The 22,283-nt window shown below is 40.8% G+C and overlaps 1 protein-coding gene across 5 annotated transcripts; it reads right to left on the minus strand.

Moving 5' to 3' along the window:
• Nucleotides 1–1,588: 1,588 nt before the first annotated feature.
• On the minus strand, nt 1,589–22,268 carry LOC103100252 (mucin-16-like). Of its 5 annotated transcripts, XM_056820654.1 has the most exons (13): nt 21,754–22,268; nt 21,565–21,632; nt 12,034–12,206; nt 11,776–11,808; nt 10,420–10,586; nt 9,463–9,501; nt 8,072–8,196; nt 7,905–7,972; nt 7,380–7,552; nt 6,269–6,304; nt 3,916–3,978; nt 2,293–2,404; nt 1,589–1,923 (listed from the first exon to the last, which is right to left on the minus strand). In XM_056820654.1, the coding sequence occupies exons 6-13, from the start codon at nt 9,485–9,487 to the stop codon at nt 1,803–1,805; spliced, it is 723 nt and encodes a 240-aa protein (XP_056676632.1). In that variant the 5' UTR covers nt 9,488–9,501; nt 10,420–10,586; nt 11,776–11,808; nt 12,034–12,206; nt 21,565–21,632; nt 21,754–22,268; the 3' UTR covers nt 1,589–1,802. The 5 variants fall into 5 exon arrangements, with proteins under 5 accessions (XP_056676632.1, XP_056676633.1, XP_056676629.1 ...); XM_056820655.1 differs by lacking the exon at nt 11,776–11,808; XM_056820651.1 differs by having other exon boundaries at nt 10,420–11,808.
• Between the last annotated feature and the right edge of the window lie 15 nt (nt 22,269–22,283).

Genomic DNA, 22,283 nt, shown 5'->3' on the forward strand with positions numbered 1-22,283 from the left:
ATCCCTCTTCCCTTATCAGAGTCCCCCCTTCCTACTTTTCTGTACAGTAACATATGATTCTGTACCCTGACGAGTATGGTAATTATTCCCTCTCTGAGCCAGTTATTATGAGAGGAAAGTTTAAGCATTGCAAATCATCACCCTTATCCTCCCTTCTAATGTACATTGGTTGGAGAGGATTCTCATGGTAGCTTTGAGCTTTCCTGCTTCTACTCTGCCATCTTGGCTCTGGACCCAGAAATTGCAAATTATTTTTAACAACATTGAATAGAGGCAGCTAAATGAATCAGTGGATAGAGAGCCAGGTCTTGAGATGTAAAAGTCTTGGGCTCAGGTCTAGCCTCAGACACATCCTTGCTGTGACTCCCCATAAATCATATAATCCCAAATGATTAGCCTCTTCCTCCCCCCCCTTACAGCTCTTTTTCCTTGGAGGTGATACTTAGATTCAAGTTTAAGACAAAAGATAAGGGACTTTAAAAAATAAAAGCAAAAGCATTGAATAGAATAGGAAACTGATGTACAAAAAATCAAGCCATTCTCCAATTGATAAATGGGCAAGGGACATGGATAGGCAGTTCTCAGATAAAGAAATCAAAACTATTAATAAGCACATGAAGAAGTGTTCTAAATCTCTTATAATCAGAGAGATGCAAATCAAAACAACCCTGAGGTATCACCTCACACCTAGCAGATTGGCTAACATAACAGCAAAGGAAAGTAATGAATGCTAGAGGGATGTGACAAAGTAGGGACATTAATCCATTGCTGGTGGAGTTGTGAACAAATCCAACTATTCTGGAGGGCAATTTGGAACTATGCCCAAAGGGCGACAAAAGAATATCTACCCTTTGATCCAGCCATAGCACTGCTGGGTCTGTACCCCAAAGAGATAATGGACAAAAACACTTGTACAAAAATATTCATAGCTGCGCTCTTTGTGGTGGCCAAAAACGGGAAAACGAGGAGATGCCCATCAATTGGGGAATGGCTGAGCAAATTGTGGTATATGTTGGTGATGAAATACTATTGTGCTTAAAGGAATAATAAAGTGGAGGAGTTCCATGGAGACTGGAACAACCTCCAGGAAGTGATGCAGAGCGAGAGGAGCAAAACCAGGAGAACATTGTACACAGAGACTAATACACTGTGGTATAATCGAACGTAATGGACTTCTCCATTAGTGGCGGTGTAATGTCCCTGAACAATTTGCATGGATCTAGGAGAAAAAAAAACACCATAAGCAGAGGATAAATTGTGGGAGTAGAAACACAGAGGAAAAGCAACTGCCTGAATACAGCAGTTGAGGGGACATGACAGAGGAGAGACTCTAAATGAACACTCTAATGCAAATATTATCAACATAGCAATGGGTTCAAATCAAGAAAACATGTAATGCCCAGTGGATTTACCCATCAGCTATGGGGAGGGGGGGAGGAAAAGAAAATGATCTATGTCTTTAATCAATAATGCTTGGAAATGATCAAATAAAATATTAAAAAAAAGAATAGGAAACTGAGATGTCTCTGTTTTTGCACCTAAAATACAATAACCCAGAAAATCCCAAATGAAAGAAAATACAGGAAAGTAGATAGGGGCAGGGTTTATTTTCTGTGTTTGGTGTAATAAAAGGGTATTGAGAAATAATGATTCTTTGAGAGAACATTAAGGTCAGAATCAGAATGGAAATTTAGCAGGAGGAGGGGAAAGTAGCATGGGGATAGAGGAAAAGGCTGGGGATTCTGTTGTGCTCCTCATCATTGAGTAGACTGTCTCTTTCAAGGGAGGAGGAAAAGCCCAGCTTAGTGAAATGATCTTTTTGCTTCCCAGTAAACCTTCTCTTGGTCTCTAAATGAGCTTCTGTGGTTTCTTTTGTGTGTGCACAGGCAACTCACTCCACTTGCTGAGCCATTCTTCAAAGGTCTGGGAAAAAAAAAAAACATGTTGATGATGACACAGAAAAATAGCAAGAATAATGACAGGAACCCCAGACAAGACATACAAACCCCAGACAAGACAAACCTCATACAAAGACAAAGAAACTGAATAGCCTTCAGGCTGTGGGAAAGGCCTTTGGTTTGCCTGAAGTATGCCTGAATTGCTTCCATTATGTCTATAAATGAGAGCTTAGTTTAAACCAAGATCCCCACTGGATTGAATATTTATCTTAGAAAATTTGTTCTAAACCATACCCCCAAAACAGGAATGAATTTCCTGAGAATACAAGGGTAAGGGGAGATTCACAACAAAGCAGACTTTTTGGGGTATGAGGAAGGGATTGGGCAGACTCACTGCTGCAGGGTTCTTTTGGTGAAGTTGAACTTGTCAGATCCAGAAAGATGCATATCTTCTGTGTACAGCACCTCGGGAATGGTGGTGAAAGACTGGAAGCTTAAACTAGCAGCTGTGGCCAAAAAGGGAGAGGAATACCAATACCTCAGTCCTGGATATCCAGTCAGCACACCCACTAACACCCTGTGTTTGATTGTTCTTTCAGCATTCCATTCCCTCTCCACCTACCCCAGCCCTAGAATGAAAACCTCACATCCTAGACCTGCTGATGCATCCCATAAAGCAGCCTTGCCCAGTCTTCCAATTTCCCCCTTGCTCTATGTCTCTTGAGCTCTAATCCCAGAGTAAAGCATGGCACGATTTCCAGGATATAATCCAGAGATCCAGTGTCTTTGAACCTGTTGTGCTTGAGAAAGCTGTTGGTGCTGGGAATGGAGCTGGAGGGGATGTGACTAAAGAGGATGTGGTTAGCACAGAAGCTATTGGAAAAACAGTTGTAATGAAAGATAGTTAATAGCATCAGCTCTGAATGTTATAAGATGGAAAACTAGCTATGAGACAGGGAGACAAGATATCTCTTGGCTTGGATGGTATTAAAATTGTAAGGAATGTCAGAGGCCATCTTGTCTGTTCTCTATCTGAGGAAAACAAACCCCTCCAAAATGATCTCAACAAATGAACATTCACCAATGCTTTATGGTCCTCAGTGAAGGAGCAGCCACTACTCCTCGAGGCAGCCTATTCCACATTGGGACAGCACTTACTGTTAGGATGTTTTTCCTAATCTCAAGCCATAATGTACATATTTACAATTTAGATTTCTTGTCTGGGACATAATGAGAAGCCTAATCTCTGTTCCATGTGACACTCCTACAAAAGCTTGGAAGCAGTTATCATATCTTCCTTTTGTCTTTTCTATAAGTTAGACAACACTAACTCCTTCACATCATATGACCATGAGGTTCCTCAATAGACTCCTTTGCCTTGGTGGTGAACATGATTTGGAAATCCTAAGTCAAAGGGGGCAGGATCAGTCCTGTGCTCCCCCGCCCCTGACACTACAGGGACCTGGGGGTGAAGGATCCTTGTGGCAAAAACCCATCAGGGCAGGGAATTCCTACCTAAATCAGCTATAGTTTCCTTATTGTTCAAATAGGAACAGAGGGATTTATTCCAAATTCCCACAGAGAACATCCTTCAATGGTAGAAACTAATTTTTCAAAACTTAAATCTCTGGTCTTTATGACTTAGGGCTTCTAGATGATATGCAACCTCAGCTCTGCCCTTTCCTTGTTTGGAAAGTGCCTATTTCTTAGAAAGACATCACCTCTGAAAGGCCTGGGGCCCATTCTTCTTTTAAACAGCATATATTTTGCCCACTTTCCATTTGGGACTAGGCCCCCAGAGGTGACACATTCATAGCCTACATTGAGGCCCACAAAGTCCTCTGTGTGGCAGAATAAGAATAAAATACAATTGGGAAATATTTAACAAGATAAAGGGATTACAGTAGCTAACATAGGTAATGCTAATCTGTAGTTTTTTAGCCAATATGAAATGCACAGGAATCTGTATCTAGTTTGACACCACTGCCAGAACACAGAATCAACCTCTCTTCCTTACCTTGGGAGCCTCCAGGCTCTGTGGCCCACAGGGGACAACCAGGTGCTACTGCTGGGTCTGGTGCTAAAACCGGAAAAAAAGGAAAATGTTTCAAGATGGGCAGAAATTTCTTGTACCTAAAAGCAGAGAACTCAGAGCAGTTGTGGATGCTCTGTACAACCTCAGGGCCCTATAGGAGAGGAATTCAATATGCACTAGTTCACCAAATGATTTAATCCATGGGATCCAGTGCCTTTGCTGGATGCCCAAGCTCCTGTGAGGAAGGTTGGCATAAGAAAAGGAGCTGAGGTGCCTGGTCTGACTGACAGAAATACTTCCAACCTGTGCATCCTCATCCTTATCCTCCTCCTCCTCCTCTGTTCCATAGCGCTGAGGTGAGCTTGTGACTTGCCAGTATCCTTGCTCTCTATCATGCTCCCTTAAGTAAAGATCTAGCCATGTCATGCACTTATTCAGTTAGCTCCAGTGGTTCTCTATCACCTCTAGAATCAAATAGAAGACATTCTGGAGCAAGATGGGCTCTCAAAGTCTATCAAGTCCAACACCCTCATGTTATAGAAGAGGAAATGGAGACCTAGAGAGTTCCCATGACTTGCCTAAGGCCACAGTGGTCATAAACGTCAGAGGCAGGATTTGATCCCAGATTTGCTGACTCCAGAATCATTTTTGCACCCTTAGCAACTTGGCCCTAAACGACCACCTTTTGCCTTGTGATGCCCTATTCTCCTTCCCACACCCTATGGTCTGGCCAAACAAGACTCTCTCTGTTCCTCACATAGGGTACTATATTTCTCATCTCCATTCTTTTTCATTGACCCAACTCATGCCTAGAATGCACTGCTCCTCACCTCTTCAATAGAATCACTCTTTCTTCCTTCAAGACCACCTTGCAAGGGATTCCTTTCTGATTATTACCAACTGCTAACACTCTTCCATCAAACTTGAATTGACTTTTGAATTTGGGCTACATAAGTGTGTGTATCATACACACCCATCAATGCTCATATGGATGTCATCCCTCACAATAAAATGTGAATGCTTTTAGAGAAAGGATTGCTTCCTTTCATTTTGACTCTACACCCCCATCACCTAACAGAGTAGCTGATACATAGTTGGAGCTTAACACATGTTTGTTGAGTAATTTACTGCCTTTGAAGACAGTTTATCTTGTCATCTCCATCCAATTTATAGTAAAAGAAGAGGAAATATTAGAGCAAAAGGCCATGGCTCTGAGGCAAGAGAGTCTAGAAAGATCTGGAGTCCCCTTTCCTTAACTGGAGTCTTTTCTTCACAGAATCACCAAATTGTACAATTTCAAAGCTGTAAGGCTGCTCAAAACAAATGTGGCTGAAGAACATCCTAGAAAAGTGGTCATTTAACATCCATTCAAAGGCTTCCTGCTGTGTATGAAGTCTTTCTCACTACTTCCCCAAAGCTGCGAAGGCCACTTCTTGGATTCCTTCCTCATCACTTCTGAAGGATGTCATTCAGGATCAGGGGCTTGGATAATAAGGTCTTTGACTAGCTCACACAGTCACATTGGGGCCTAACTCCAGTTGTCAAATAGGGGAATGAACCCAGGATTCAAATGAGTATGAACATACTTATTAACACTGCGTAGGACTGGACTTCATTCATTATAACCCGGAATCCAAAAAGTGGACAACATGGGAGAGTGAGCCCAACATGGAAAAAGAGAAAAATAAAGTTTGGGGTGAATGACCCAATGAAACAGAATCCAATTTGTTGGACCTGGTCACTTGGGAGACAGATCTGTTCCGTGGAGGAGAGACCTCTCTGAAATGCTATGAGAGAATAGGAAGCTTTCAGCATGGGAAAAAGAGAATGAGACAAAGAGACACTAAGTGTATGAAACAATCCACTCTTTTTCTGCTCTGATCTTTAGGAAACTGCATGCTCTCCTTATTCTCCTGGCTTTATAGGAAGGTTAGGGTCATAAATATAGAGCTGAAATAGACCTCAGTGGCTGTTTAATACAATTCCTTCCTTCTCCAGATGAGGAAAACTGGGGCTCAAAGAGAATGAGAGGCTTGAAATTAAAGGACAGCAGAGTAAATTGGGTGCTGCATTTGGGAGTTTGGAAGACCTGAGTTTGAACTTTGCCTCCTGTACTTGCTAGCTGAAATTAATGTCTCTCGGTCTCAGTTTCCTCATATGGAAAATTCAGAAATCAATAACACCCACCTCCCAGGGTTTTATTGAGGATCAAATGAAATAACATATTAAATAATATATGAATGGTATTATTGTCATTATCACCAGGAAATCCAATCAGTCTTGAAGATGAAGGGTAAAATGAAGGAACTATTCCCTTTCCAATAGAGACACTCACGCATTTTGGTGGGGGCCACGGCCAAATGATTGTAACCTACAGAGAAAGAGAAAGAGATGCACCATGTGAGGAAAGACAAAAATCTGAGGAGAGAAATCTGGGGCCATTAGGATTAGGCAATCAGGTAGTAAAACTATCAGGGCTGGTGCTAGAAGGAAGAAGAAAGGGTCCAGATCAGGAGTCTGTTGCACTTCAAGCAGAACATAAATTTCCACTCCAACAAAGGTCTCCTTGATTGCTTCATTTCCAGATATGGGATGGCTCATTATATCTCAGGGAAAAGATAACTTCTTCCCAGGAAGAAGCATGGAAAAGTTTGGGTCATAACATCATTGAAAACTAGGTAAGCAAAAGCAAAGAAATATGGGTCTAAGAACAGATAGGGGATAGGGGAAAGATGGCCGAGCCAAATGAAATTAGGAAATAAAACAAAGAAGTTAATTTGTAGGCGTGGTCTACTTACCAGTGAAGGAACATTTATGGAACTATTACTATATGCAAAGGTGTTGGGCTAGGTCACTAAGTACTCCAATGGAAATTGATGCTTAAAATACTGAACTATGGGGTGGACAACAGGCCATCCCTTAGGTCAGTCCGTCCCTTCCCTTTTTCAGAGAATGATATGAATCATATTGGGAGAAAGATAAACTATTTCCTCTGCCAGGGCAGAGGAAGATAGAGAAGTCAAGTTGCCGAGAGAGAGACAGAGAGAGACAGAGAGAGAGAGAAAGAGAGAGAGAGAGAGAGAGAGAGAGAGAGAGAGAGAGAGAGAGAGAGAGAGAGAGAGAGAGAGAGAGAGAGAGAGAGAGAAGGAGGGAGAGAGAGAGAGAGAGAGAGAGAGAGAGAGAGAGAGAGAGAGAGAGAGAGAGAGAGAGAGAGAGAGAGAGAGAGGAAAAAGAGGGAGAGAGAGGGAGGGAAGGAGGGAGAGGGAGGGAGAGAATACACTTGCTGAGTCAGGGTTGTTTGTCTTATTTCATTAGGTACCCTGCTTCTGTAGTGGGTTTATATTATAGTGGGGAGAGGAAGAGACAGAGAAAATTTTGGGCAGGATGGCTATTTCCTGAAAATGAAGGAGATATCTCAAGGAGCATATCCTGAATGGGATACTCACCATTGAGGTAGAGGCTATCCTTCTCTAATGTGTAGGGGCCCAGCCTGGTGATGCTCCAGGTCAGATAGCTCAACTCGCAGTAAGTTTTTTCACTATCTAGGACAGGGCTGGCAGGATCTCTCCGATGGATGCAAGTGAAATGAACTAGGGTTGCTCTTCCCTCCTTCATAGGCCTGGGAAAGGAGAAAAAGGGTCACTGGAAACCTTTTGAAAGAGGGTCTGAGAAGCTTGGTAACAACTTCTGAAATATGGACAGCCACCCCCATGAAGTCTGAAGCAAACACTGAAATGGTGATGATGGTGAAATGGGGCAACAGCCATAGGTCTCACTGGATCTACTTTAGAGAATTTGGGGGGAACTGCCAAAATTTCAAGTCTGAATTCACTATATCGATAAGGGGATGTGGATAAATTCATTTAAGGCCTGGAAAGTCTGCCTGTCCACTAAAGGCTGAGGTCATCTTTCTAGAGGCCACCAATGTATACGTGCTTGAGGGCAAGGCCAGTGACTCCCAGAGCTCTCACCTCAGTAAGGTCAATTTGCTTGCAAAATCCTGAGAGCCAAGGCTGCTCTTTTCAAACAAGGAACTGAGCTAGAAAGGAGAGAAGTAAATGGGACTTGTAGATCAACTCCCAAAACCCAGGCTAAAGAAGGCAGCTGAGTAAAAGGATGGGAGAGGATCATGTCTTACCAGGCGCTGCAGCACTCTCTCAGTGAAGATGAATATGCTGGAGCCCCTTTCTCCCATGTCTGCTGTGTACCTCATGTTGGTGATGGTGAACTTCAGTGTGAAAGGCTCAAAGTTGGGACCTCCAGCTGCAAAAAAGAGGAGAGAGCTCTGTCTGAGATGTTGCCTGTGCATCATCCAACACATTCAGCAACCACCATTAGGTGTTGTCCTTCGGGAGAAAATGAAGTTTTCTGGCCCTCTTAACACATCCATGAGGGAACCACAAATCTCCAAGACTTTGCACACCCTTTCTAGTCTCCCAGCATCATGACCAAACACAGACTACTGTATAGGAAGGACAGATATCTCCCATGCCTGAGCTTCAGATGTGTAATCCAAAAGGATAATATCTGTAAAGTACTTTGAGAACCTTAAAATCCTAGATAAAAGATAGACAATGATGATGATCATCATCATCACCATCATTAAGGACACCTAGCTGAAACTCCAATTTCTTCTTCAAAGGAAAACTGAGCAGAATCTGTTCACTAATGAATCCTTCATGAAATCTCTAGCCATAAATCAGAGGAATATCTCTTGCAATGCAATGCAGAAGAAAGAATATTGGATTTGGAGAAAGGAGATCTGGGTTCCAAACCCAGCCGTCCTGCTTCCTACCTATATGACCTTGAGCCTCTGTTCCTTTCTGGACATTAGTGTCCTCAACTGTCAAATGAGACCAGGAATTGGACTAGATTATCTGAAAGTCTCCTACCAGCTCTAAATCTGTGATCTGAACATCTCTTATCTCTGTCTCACAGTTAAGGGCAGCAAGAGTTTATAAAGAATGAATGAAAACAGAGGCAGACCATACCTGTGGAAATTGGCAGTGGAGGGGGGCAGCTGGGTGGCTCAGTAAATTGAGAGCCCCATCTAAAGACAAGAGGTCCTAGGTTCAAATCTGGTCTCGGACACTTCCTAGCATTGTGACCTTGGGCTAATCACTTAACCTCCATTGCTTTGCCTTTACTACTTAGTGGTAATACACAGTATTGGTTCTAAGACAGAAGCTAAAAGTTTAAAAAAAAAAGGAAAAAGAAATTGACAGTGGAGTTGGAGTCAGAGTCGTTAGTGTCACAGCTCAAGAGAAATCGGATATTTAACAATTGTGGACCAAATACCCATATGACATGGAAGGTTTGAGTGTATAAGACACAGGTAAAACTGACACCCCATTGGGGCTTGGCCACTGAGTCAACTGGGAAAGACTGAAGTATAGGAGTCAGAAGACATGATGTCTTCCTCTCTCTTTTACACTGCTGGTTCATCCTCTTCTTCCTAGAATGCTATCAGAACAGGGTCAGGACAGACAAGTGGTGTTCTTTGTTTGTTCCCAGAATGAAAATACTCACCACTTGTGGAGGAGGAAAGATTCATCTGATAGCTGTATCCTGCAGAGAGAGAGAGAGGGAGGGAGGGAGGGAGAGAACAGCCTTGAATGCAAGGAACTGAGATTTCAAGAAAGGATTAAAGAGAATAAGAGAGAGCATCTGAAGCCCAATAATTTGGAAAAATATGGGACACTGGCTAAGAGAGATGATTCACAAAGTACCGATATTCCTTATTTTTCCAATTGTGGTTCTAATATATTATAGGATTGGCATAAGAAATTAAGAGGGGATTTGGGGGAGTATTGTGGAAGCTGCAGATAGCACAAGAAGGTAAGCAGATGACACAGAAAAAGTCAAGAAACTCATAAACGCACAAAATATATTATATATGGTATAATATCAATATTTTATCTTTTAATGCTTTCAATATACACAATTTATATTTTAATGTTAAAATACATCAAAAGTTAAAATTTGTGAAAAGTATGAGGAAGGCAGTAGATGAAACACAAAGGCTGAAAATGTAGGGATATATTTTCACTACTTTTCATTTTCATTAATTAATTTTCCATGAATACAGATAAGGCCACGTAAACACCATATAAAAGAAAAAGGGGAAATCGGTCATCTTCTCTGGTACAAACGGAGGACCAAAAAATTTTGCACAGATTTTTCAGATCGCAGCGTGTTGTGCCTCTAACCACTGCAATGTGAAAGGGATTCCCGGAGTTTCTAGGTCAGGAGGCTATCCACCCACCGAGGGTCCTATTTCTGGGGTCTGATACCGGCTCCCCCTCACACTCTAAACACCTCATAGGAAAACACCTTCTATCAGACCAGGTAAAACCATAGAGGCAAAGCTGCACCCTCAAAGGCATAAAAAGTTTTTTCAATAGGTGAGGGCTTAACAGGAATGGAAGGAAGCAAGCAAGGGAGGTCAAGGAGCTGCCTATGTCCTGGCCAGAGCTGGCTACTCACCATCGAGATAGAGGCTCTTATTGTCCAGGGTATAGGCACCCAGCCTGGTGATACCTTGGGTCTGATTGCTCAGCTCCCAATAAATCTTCTTCCTGTCCAGGCTAGGGGTGGTGGGAGTTTTCCAGTGGCCACACAGGAATTTGGTTGCTGTCCCATTCTGTATGGGCCTGGGAAAGGACACATTGGAGGTAACTGTGAAGGATCTAGCAAACGTAGGCATGCCAAAGACAGCTGCAGTGAGAAGGCACCATGAATGCTCTGCAAAGTCATCCATTTCTTAGTAGAGTTCTAGCTTATTGTCAAAAAAGTGGGAGGCCAGACCTGCCATTTTATTGATTTCAGGAGCTGGAGCAGAGGAGGGGGCAGATTTGTCTTGACTAATACAGAGCAGCATCTTCTTTGAAACGTATAGCCTCACACTACCATTACTGGGGACTATGAAATGATTTGCCCAGGATCATATAACCAGTAGGTCACCCAGGTGGGAATCAAACCCTGCTCTTCATGTCTCTTTTTTCAAAAGCCCTTTTCTTCTCTCTTAGAATTGCTACTAAGGACTACTTCCAAGGTAGAATAGAGACAAGGGCTATGAAACTGGGGTGAAGTGACTTGCCCAGGGTCATACAGCTGGGAAGTTGAGGGCCAGATTTGAACCTCCCATCTCTGGACCTGGCTTTCCAAAGCTACCTATGGTCTCTTGACCCTTGAGGCCTGTTCTCTAACCCACTATACCATGCTGCCTCTGAAAGCTTAACAGTGAATGAGATCTACACTGCAACTATTTACCTTTAAATTATCTTTTCAACACATAATACAACTTTTCAATCACTTCTTCTAAAGAGTCCTACACCAGGATTCTGTGTCAGCTATGTGACCCTGGGCAAGTCACTTAACTCCAGTTGCAGAGTCCTTACCAAAATCTTCTGATTTGCAACCAATATTTAGTAGTCATTCCAAGACAGAAAGGAAAGGGGATTTTTGGTTGTTAGTAGCTTTCTCTCCCCTCTGGTAATAAATTAAAATTCCTTAGCCTGACCTTTAAAATCCATGACAAGCTGGCTTCCCTTGCCAAACTGGTGTTTGAATGAAAACCTTGGAAAAGCTATTTGAATGTCACAGAAAAATTATGTTTGAATATGGAATATGGGGAAAAGGATTCTTGCTGGGCTTGGTAAATAAGTAGTCCATGGAATGTGAGGATTAAAATTCTGAGGGACCACAGGCCATCCCTTGGGTCCTTCTATCCCTTCCCTTTCAAAAAAAAAACAGAGTAAATAGGATTGGTAGGATTATCAATTGTTTCTTCTTCCAGGTCACAGGAAGATAGATAGAGACATGAAGTTGATGAATACTTACTAGAGGTGGAAGATTGTAAGTGATGGTTATAACCTAGAGAAAGCAAGAAATGAGAAGACAAACAGACAGTCAGAGACAGAGAGGGTTCTGATTTAATTGATTCACCTGGTTTCTTTGGGTCCCCTGCTTCTCTGCTGTGCTTACCTTACAGTGGGAAGAGGAAAATGGAGCAAGAATTTGGGCAGAATGTCTATTTTCCAAACAGGGACAAAATCAAGGAGAAGATTCAAGAGTCATATCCTGAGTGGGCTTACTCACCATTGAGTTAGAGACTGTTGCTGTCGAGGGTATAGGGCCCCAGTGTAGTGATGCCCCCAGTCTGATTGCTGAATTCCCAGTAAACCCTCTCTCTATCCAGGAAGGGACCAGTGGAATCACTCTGATAGAGGCAGATGACACCTACTTCAGTCACTGTCAGATTCTTCAGAGGTCTGGAAAAAGATGCATTGATAGGATCATTAAAATGATGGAGAATGATTCCATAGGAGACCACTGATGGCCCAGTGCATAAAGCTTTGGGATTAGAATCACAAAAACCTGAGTTCAAATTCAGCACACAGCACTTACTAACCAGGCAGATCTAGTGAGTCACTTAACATTTGATTAACTCAGTTTTCCCATCTGCAAAATGGGGATACTATTAGTACCTTTCTTACAGGGTGGTTGAAATTTGTTCAAATTTGATCAAATGAAAAACTCTTGATGAAAGTGTATACCATTGTATGTGAATGTAGAAGCTTATTCCCTCCCTCCTTTAGGCAATTCATATTTTTAGTTACTCATTGAGTGGGTGACTGGTGCTCTGTAAACTCAAGCTTGCAAATATGTGTTTCTGCTCATTTTGTACTAGCTGACATGTTCTAATTTTGGTTTTGGCTCACTAACCCTTTTTGTTAACCCTTCCCTATTTCATTGGAATGAGGTCATCTAACTGGATCTGCCTATCTACACTCAGAACTTCTGGTTCCCCTTAACCCATTCATTCATCAGTCCCTTGTAGTCATACTTCTGAAATGATCTGACATGGAAACACTGAAAACTGCTGTTTCCAAGACTAAAATCAATGGCATTTTCTTAGTCCTCTTCTCTCTGTCTCTGTCTCTGTCTCTGTCTGTCTGTCTTTCTCTCTGAATCTTAAAACTGCTCAGAGTCTACCTTAGAACATTTGGTTAAGGCTATTCCCTTATTGAAACAAATGGAGGTACTTGATCAGGAATGTATTGGGAATTTTAACATTACTCCACCCATACTTAGGCATACTTTACGGGAAAATAAAGTTGTAAAATTCCTTACTGAACAATGAAAAGTCCTCAACTCATACTTAGAGTGAAGCTAAAACCTTAAGCTAGGTCTATTTTTAGATCTAATACAAAAGGGTGCTAAGTACCTATAAAGGTTAAATTAATCACTAAAAGGTCAAGCAACTCAAGAAAGGCAAGCTTAACAAAAGAGGTATGAAGTTTTAGTCTACCCAGAGAAGGTGATAATAAAAGAAGATATGAATTAAGTATGGTCAATCCTGGGGAAAATGTCTACTGTGATTGGTAGATGTGAAAATTTAGGGGAGGTGACACAAGAGAAAAAGTTCTTTAAAAGGAAGGAGCTCAAGGTGGAGTCTTTTTAGTTGGAGTTCACAGTAGTTGGAGTTTGGAGTTAGTTGGAGGAGCTGGGTCTCTGGATTGTAGTTTTGCTTGGGACAAATCTTGTGGTGAGTGATTAAAGACTGACTCATCTCTGTTAAGGCTCAGACCTAGGCCCTTCGGCCTAGGCCCTTCCTACTATTTCCTCTTACTCTGTCTCTCTCCCTTCCCTTAACTCCATAAAACCCAGCTGACTTGGGTATTTTCAAATTTGGGAATTTTTCCCATGGTGACCACTTATTTTTGATTATAATCAAGACACCAAAATTATCTTTACTTGGTTTGGCAATTCACAGTCTTGAAACCCAAATTTTTCACGGTCGCATCTCTCTGTCTCTCTCTCTGTCTCTCTCTCAGATGAAACCCAATTTTTTTTCATGTTTTGCCTCCCCTATACTTCTAGAGCTTCGAGCATGCTCTGTTTGGCACATAGTAAGTACTTGGGTGCTTTTTTAAAAAATTTGTTCATTAATTCTTAACTTTGTGCCATCAAGATCCATGTCTTTTTAAAAAACTCTGATTTCCCCCTTCCCTTAGTCATCTCAACACCCTATGGTGACTTCAACATTTCCAATCACTTTACCTATTTTCTCTGCAGGTAGCTCTTTGTTAGTTCAAACAATGAATCCCACAACAAACATTTGTATGATGTAAATTTTCATTTCATGTTTCTGCTGGGCTGACACCAATTACCCTATTTTATAAATAGCTAGCTATATATGAATAGGATAATTGGTACACTAGCATATTCTTGAATGATACAACTGCTTCATAGCATTCATTATTCACTTTTTGGAACCTAGAGGTATAAAGTTAATTCCTATAAAGATAAATCCAAACCTAGTGCCTTTCTAGAGCTTTGGTCTCTCATTGACACTTGCTTGCCTTTCCTCATTTCCTCACTCAGTTGTTACCTATGTTCTGACATCAGATTGTTTTTATTTATTTATCATAGAGCTAGAGCTGGAAGGAACTTTCAAGCTAACCTAATCCAATACATTGCCTTTACAGAGGAGGAATCCCAAGCCCAGCAGAGATGAAGTGACTTGCTCATAGTCACGCAGGCATCAAATGACAAGGGTTGGAATTTGAACCCAGATCCACTGATCCTAAATGCAGCAATTTACCTAGTATAAATGTAGTATTCCTACCATAGAATATAAGCTTCTTGGGAGGGAAAGGGACTCTTTTTCATTTTACATAGTCAGAACCTACTAAAGCACTAAAAGAATGCCTCTTGTAGCACCAACATCCAAGGACTGTTCTGAGAAACCAAATGAGATATTAATTATAAAGAAACTAAGCATAGCCCTTAGCAAATAGCAAACTCGATGTAAATGTTAGATAATATAATTTTTATTATCACTTCCACCTACTGATCTATGACTGAAATGAACACATGAAAGTGTCTCCTTTTGGTCTGTTAAAATTAAATTTGAGACTTCCGGTTAAGATGGCGGCTTAGAGAAAGCTAAAGTTCAGATCTCCGGAAAACCCTTCCCAACCGATCTCAAAATATAAGCTCCTAAGGCGCCGAAATTCAAAACGATCAACAGCACAGACTCTGGGAACCCTCCTCCTGGACCTGGACCCGGTTCAAAAGGTACGGCTCCCCTCAAAATCCAGAATCCGAGATCACTAGGACCTCAGGGGTAGGAGCGCAGAGTCCAAGGCTCCCAGAAGCCGCAGCCCTGCCGGGCTCAGAGAGCAGGGTCCCAGAACAACAACCCTCAGGGCCTTCTACCCGAGTCCCAGTGAAAGTTACTGCCTGGGGCTTCCGCTGCAGAGAGCTGGTCGAAACAACAGCAACCCTCAGGGCGGGCAAGACAGCCTCACGGGCTGGATCCTGCTATCCAAATCTCAGTGAAAGTCCTTGCCCTCAGAGCTTGGGAAAACTGCAGCCCATCCCCCCGCAGGCCGAGGAAACAGCCTCATGGCCAGCGATTCTGAAGGCAACTTCCTGAAAGCGAGCCGGGGCGGGGGGGGAGAGTGTGGCCTCGTGGTCTGACCCTTCCATTCCAGTTCCAGTGAGGCATATTCAGTTTAACCCAGGGAAAGCTCATAGAACCAACATCTTCCCAGGACTAAAGCCTCTGATCACCAGACAGAGATAAGAAAAGCTAATCCTCCACATTCAGAGATGACAAACTCCACAGAAGCACAGAAGCCCCAAAATACCAAGAAAAATAAGAAGAAAGGGGTGACTTTGGACACATTCTATGGAGCCAAAATACAAAATACAGAGCAGATAGAAGAAGATATACAAGAAAATTCTCCAAAATCTTCCAAAGGAAATAGAAACTCTCCACAAACCCATGAAGAATTTGAATCAGAAAGGACCAAAAAGATGGAAGCCCTCTGGGAGGAAAAGTGGGAAATAATGCAAAAGAAATTCATGCATCTACAAAACCAGTTTGACCAAACTGTAAAAGAAAACCAGGCTGTAAAGCAAGAACTAATAAAGCAAAGCCAAAACACCAAGAAATTAGAAGAGAACATAAAATATCTCACCAACAAGGTGATAGATCTGGAAAATAGAGGGAGAAGAGAAAATTTAAGAATAATTGGACTCCCAGAAAAGCCAGAAATAAACACCAAACTGGACATGGTGATACAAGATATAATCAAAGAAAATTGCCCAGAGATTCTAGAACAAGGGGGCAATACAGCCACTGACAGAGCTCACAGAACACCTTCTACACTAAACCCCCAAAAGACAACTCCCAGGAATGTAATTGCCAAATTCCAAAGCTATCAAACAAAAGAAAAAATCCTACAGGAAGCCAGAAAAAGACAATTTAGATATAAAGGAATGCCAATCAGGGTCACACAAGACCTTTGCAAGTTCTACTCTGAATGATCGTAAGACATGGAACATGATCTTCAGAAAGGCAAGAGAGCTGGGTCTCCAACCAAAAATCAGCTACCCAGCAAAACTGACTATATACTTCCAAGGGAAAGTATGGGCATTCAGCAAAATAGAAGACTTCCAACTTTTTGCAAAGAAAAGACCAGAGCTCTGTGGAAAGTTTGATACCGAAAATCAAAGAGCAAGGAATACCTGAAAAGGTAAATATTAATGAAAGGGGAAAAATGTTATCTTCTTCTTTTACTCAAACTCTCTTCTATAAGGACTACATTTATATCAATCTATGTATACTAACATGTGGGGAAAATGTAATGTATAAATAGGGGGTAAAGAAAGACCAAATAGAATAATGGTTCTCACACAAAGATTCACATGGGAAGGGGAGGGGACGAAAACTCCTATAAGAAGGAGAGGAAGAGGGGGGGGGTTACTTAAACCTCAATCTCAGGGAAATCAACTCTGAGAGGGAAAAACATCCAGATCCATTGGGATCTTGAATTCTATCTTACCCAACAAGGGTAAAGAGAAGGGAAAACCAAGGGGGGGAGGGGGAGAGGGAGAACAAAAAGGGAGGGAAAGAGAGGGGAGAGGGGGAGGGAAGAAAAAGGGAGGGACTAAAAAGGGAAACATCAAGGGAGGGGACAAGGGGCACTGATTCAAAGTAAATCACTGGATTAAAAGGTAGAGCCGAAGAAGAAAAGGCTAGAATTAGGGAAGGCAATCAAAATGCCAGGGAGTCCACAAATGACAATCATAACTTTGAAGGTGAATGGGATGAACTCACCCATAAAACATAGACGAATAGCAGAATGGATTAGAATCCAAAACCCTACCATATGTTGTCTTCAAGAAACACACACGAGGCGGGTTGACACCCACAAGGTCAGAATTAAAGGATGGAGTAAGACCTTCTGGGCCTCAACTGATAGAAAGAAGGCAGGAGTGGTAATCATGATATCTGATAAAGCCAATGCAAAAATAGACCTGATCAAAAGGGATAGGGAAGGTAATTATATTTTGTTAAAAGGGACTCTAGACAACGAGGAAATATCATTAATCAACATGTATGCACCAAATAATATAGCACCCAAATTTCTAATGGAGAAACTAGGAGAATTGAAGGAAGAAATAGACAATCAAACCATACTAGTGGGAGACTTAAACCAACCATTATCAAATTTAGATAAATCAAATCAAAAAATAAATAAGAAAGAGGTAAAAGAAGTGAATGAAATCTTAGAAAAATTAGAATTAATAGACATATGGAGAAAAATAAATAGGTATAAAAAGGAATACACCTTCTTCTCAGCACCACATGGCACATTCACAAAAATTGACCATACATTAGGTCACAGAAACATAGCACACAAATGCAAAAAAGCAGAAATAATGAATGCAGCCTTCTCAGATCACAAGGCAATAAAAATAATGATTAGTAATGGTACATGGAAAACCAAATCTAAAACCAATTGGAAATTAAACAATATGATACTCCAAAACCATTTAGTTAAAGAAGAAATCATAGAAACAATTAATAATTTCATCAAGGAAAATGACAATGGCGAAACATCCTTTCAAACCTTTTGGGATGCAGCCAAAGCGGTAATCAGAGGCAAATTCATATCCCTGAAAGCTTATATTAACAAACAAGGGAGAGTAGAGATCAATCAATTGGAAATGCAAATGAAAAAACTGGAAAGCGATCAAATTAAAAACCCCCAGCAGAAAACCAAATTAGAAATCCTAAAAATTAAGGGAGAAATTAATAAAATCGAAAGTGATAGAACTATTGATTAAATAAATAAGACAAGAAGCTGGTACTTTGAAAAAACAAACAAAATAGATAAAGTACTGGTCAATCTAATTAAAAAAAGGAAGGAAGAAAAGCAAATTCACAGCATTAAAGATGAAAAGGGGGACAGCACCTCCAATGAGGAGGAAATTAAGGCAATCATTAGAAATTACTTTGCCCAATTATATGGCAATAAATACACAAATTTAGGAGAAATGGATGAATATATACAAAAATACAAACTGCCTAGACTAACAGAAGAGGAAATAGAATTCTTAAATAATCCCATATCAGAAATTGAAATCCATCAAGCCATCAAAGAACTTCCTAAGAAAAAATCCCCAGGGCCTGATGGATTCACCTGTGAATTCTATCAAACATTCAGAGAACAGTTAATCCCAATACTGTACAAACTATTTGACATAATAAGCAAAGAGGGAGTTCTACCAAACTCCTTTTACGACACAAAAATGGTACTGATTCCAAAACCAGGCAGGTCAAAAACAGAGAAAGAAAACTATAGGCCAATCTCCCTAATGAATATAGATGCAAAAATCTTAAATAAGATACTAGCAAAAAGACTCCAGCAAGTGATCAGAAGGATCATTCACCATGATCAAGTAGGATTCATACCAGGGATGCAGGGCTGGTTCAACATTAGGAAAACCATCCACATAATTGACCACATCAACAAGCAAACTAGCAAGAACCACATGATTATCTCAATAGATGCAGAAAAAGCCTTTGATAAAATACAACACCCATTCCTATTAAAAACACTAGAAAGCATAGGAATAGAAGGGTCATTCCTAAAAATAATAAACAGTATATATCTAAAACCATCAGCTAATATCATCTGCAATGGGGATAAACTATATGCATTCCCAATAAGATCAGGAGTGAAACAAGGATGCCCATTATCACCTCTACTATTTGACATTGTACTAGAAACACTAGCAGTAGCAATTAGAGAAGATAAAGGAATTGAAGGCATCAAAATAGGCAAGGAGGAGACCAAGTTATCACTCTTTGTGGATGACATGATGGTCTACTTAAAGAATCCTAGAGATTCAACCAAAAAGCTAATTGAAATAATCAACAACTTTAGCAAAGTTGCAGGATACAAAATAAACCCACATAAATCATCAGCTTTTCTATATATCTCCAACACAGCTCAGCAGCAAGAACTAGAAAGAGAAATCCCATTCAAAATCACCTTAGACAAAATAAAATACCTAGGAATCTATCTCCCAAGACAAACACAGGAACTATATGAACACAACTACAAAACACTCGCCACACAACTAAAACTAGACCTGAACAAATGGAAAAACATTAACTGCTCATGGATAGGACGAGCCAATATAATAAAAATGACCATCCTACCCAAACTTATTTATCTATTTAGTGCCATACCCATTGAACAACCAAAATACTTCTTCACTTATTTAGAAAAAACATAACAAAGTTCATTTGGAAGAACAAAAGATCAAGGATATCCAGGGAAATAATGAAAAAAAACACATACGATGGGGGCCTTGCAGTCCGTGACCTAAAACTATATTACAAAGCAGCAGTCATCAAAACAATTTGGTACTGGCTAAGAAACAGAAAGGAAGATCAGTGGAATAGACTGGGGGAAAGCGACCTCAGCAAGACAGTATATGATAAACCCAAAGATCCCAGCTTTTGGGACAAAAATCCACTATTCGATAAAAACTGCTGGGAAAATTGGAAGACAGTGTGGGAGAGACTAGGAATAGATCAACACCTCACACCCTACACCAAGATAAATTCAAAATGGGTGAGTGAATTAAACATAAAGAAGGAAACCATAAGTAAATTGGGTAAACACAGAATAGTATACATGTCAGACCTTTGGGAGGGGAAAGGCTTTAAAACCAAGCAAGATATAGAAAGAATCACAAAATGTAAAATAAATAATTTTGACTACATCAAACTAAAAAGCTTTTGTACAAACAAAACCAATATAACTAAAATCAGAAGGGAAACAACAAATTGGGAAAAAATCTTCATAGAAACCTCTGACAAAGGTTTAATTACTCATATTTATAATGAGCTAAATCAATTGTACAAAAAATCAAGCCATTCTCCAATTGATAAATGGGCAAGGGAAATGGATAGGCAGTTCTCAGATAAAGAAATCAAAACTATTAATAAGCACATGAAGAAGTGTTCTACATCTCTTATAATCAGAGAGATGCAAATCAAAACAACTCTGAGGTATCACCTCACACCTAGCAGATTGGCTAACATTACAGCAAAGGAAAGTAATGAATGCTGGAGGGGATGTGGCAAAGTAGGGACATTAATTCATTGCTGGTGGAGTTGTGAATTGATCCAACCATTCTGGAAGGCAATTTGGAACTATGCCCAAAGGGCGACAAAAGAATATCTACCCTTTGACCCAGCCATAGCACTGCTGGGTCTGTACCCCAAAGAGATAATGGACACAAAGACTTGTACAAAAATATTCATAGCTGCGCTCTTTGTGGTGGCCCAAAACTGAAAAACGAGGGGATGCCCATCAATTGGGGAATGGCTGAACAAACTGTGGTATATGTTGGTGATGGAGTACTATTGTGCTAAAAGGAATAATAAAGTGGAGAAGTTCCATGGAGACTGGAACAACCTCCAGGAAGTGATGCAGAGCGAGAGGAGCAGAACCAGGAGAACATTGTACACAGAGACTAATACACTGTGGTATAATCGAATGTAATCTACTTCTCCATTAGTGGCGGTGTAATGTCCCTGAACAACTTGCAGGGATCCAGGAGAAAAAAAACACCATTCATAAGCAAAGGATAAACTATGGGAATGGAAACACCGAGAAAAAGCAACTGCCTGAATACAGAGGTTGAGGGGACATGACAGAGGATAGACTCTAAATGAACACTCTAATGCAAATACTATCAACAAAGCAATGGTTTCAAATCAAGAAAACATCTAATGCCCAGTGGACTTACGCGTCGGCTATGGGGGGTGGGGGGGAGGAAAAGAAAATGATCTATGTCTTTAACGAATAATGCTTGGAAATTATCAAATAAAATATATTTTTTAAAAAAAATTAAATTTGATATAAAAATTTAAAACTACAAATAAATAAATGTCTGTTGGCTGAATGAATTGAACAAGAAGATGAAAGAACAAGAATCAGATGTATGGCCTAAAATCTTACATGAGATTAAAAATCTGCCACAGAATCCCTTTGTGACCTTGATATAGTCCCAGCCTTTCTGGACCCAATTTTCTCATGTTGTGAGACAAGATTTTTTACTCAAGCTCACTCTGATTCTTAAATCCAATGGTCTGAGAATAGGAAATGAGATCAGTGTGACTGAATGGGTCAGCTATGAGTGGAACAGTGGATATCCTGACTTGGAAGAAGAAGAAGAAGAGGCAGAAAGGGGTGGCTTTATTTAAGTAAGTCTACATAATTGGAGTCCATTAAGGATGCTGGGCCTCACCTTAGGAAAGTCAGTTTGCACCTGGAATAACTGGAACCAAGGCTGCTGTTCTCAAACAAAGGGCCAAGCTAGATAAGAGAAGAAAAGGGAAGTGAGCTAAGTATTGTCTAGAGGTAAAGGCATGAGGAGCAATGGAAGCTTCTTGAATAGAATAAACACTTTGCAAATCAAAGCAGTGGCAACCCTTACCATATTCTGAAGAATCTTTTCAGTGGACTTGAATTTGATGGAATCCTTCTGCCCCATGTCTTCTGTGTACAGCAGGTTGGTGATGGTGAAGATCAGGGTGAAAGCCTCTAGACTGGGTCTCCAGGCTGGAGGGAGGCAGGAGGGTTGAGAGTGGGGGTGGAACACAAAGCACAAAAACTCAAAAGCCTGGGTCATGTATCCATAGTTCAACTGAGGCTAGATAGAATGTATGCCTTCCTCATTTCTGCTTCCTAGAACTTTTGGCTTCCTTCATTTCAAATGCCAGGGCACTTCCCTTACTTTTTAGTGTCCTTACCCAATTGCTTTGTACGTATTTTCTATATATTAGCAAATGGATACTTTGTTCCTTTCCCTCAAGAGAATAGAAAAATTCAAGGGCAGAATCTAGGTGATTTTTGCCTCTAGAGTTCCAGCACCGTGGACAGCTCCTGGCACAAACCTGGAGACAGATTCTGGCTGATTGATTTAATGCATACAAAGAACTGCAGAGGTTTGGGAAATACTTTCCT

The sequence above is a fragment of the Monodelphis domestica genome, chromosome 3 (assembly GCF_027887165.1).
Source record: "Monodelphis domestica isolate mMonDom1 chromosome 3, mMonDom1.pri, whole genome shotgun sequence".
NCBI classification, from domain to species: Eukaryota; Metazoa; Chordata; class Mammalia; order Didelphimorphia; family Didelphidae; genus Monodelphis; species Monodelphis domestica.

What these genes read in the sequence shown, in the direction of transcription:
- LOC103100252 (XM_056820651.1), bottom strand. Translation starts at nt 10,693, where the DNA reads ATGGATGACTTTGCAGAGCATTCATGGTGCCTTCTCACTGCAGCTGTC. An exon ending in TAAGAGCCTCTATCTCGATG is followed by an intron (nt 9,502 to 10,419) that starts GTGAGTAGCCAG and finishes CTCTCTCTGCAG; the next exon opens with GATACAGCTATCAGATGAAT. An exon ending in AGAGCCTGGAGGCTCCCAAG is followed by an intron (nt 2,405 to 3,915) that starts GTAAGGAAGAGA and finishes TTTTGGCCACAG; the next exon opens with CTGCTAGTTTAAGCTTCCAG.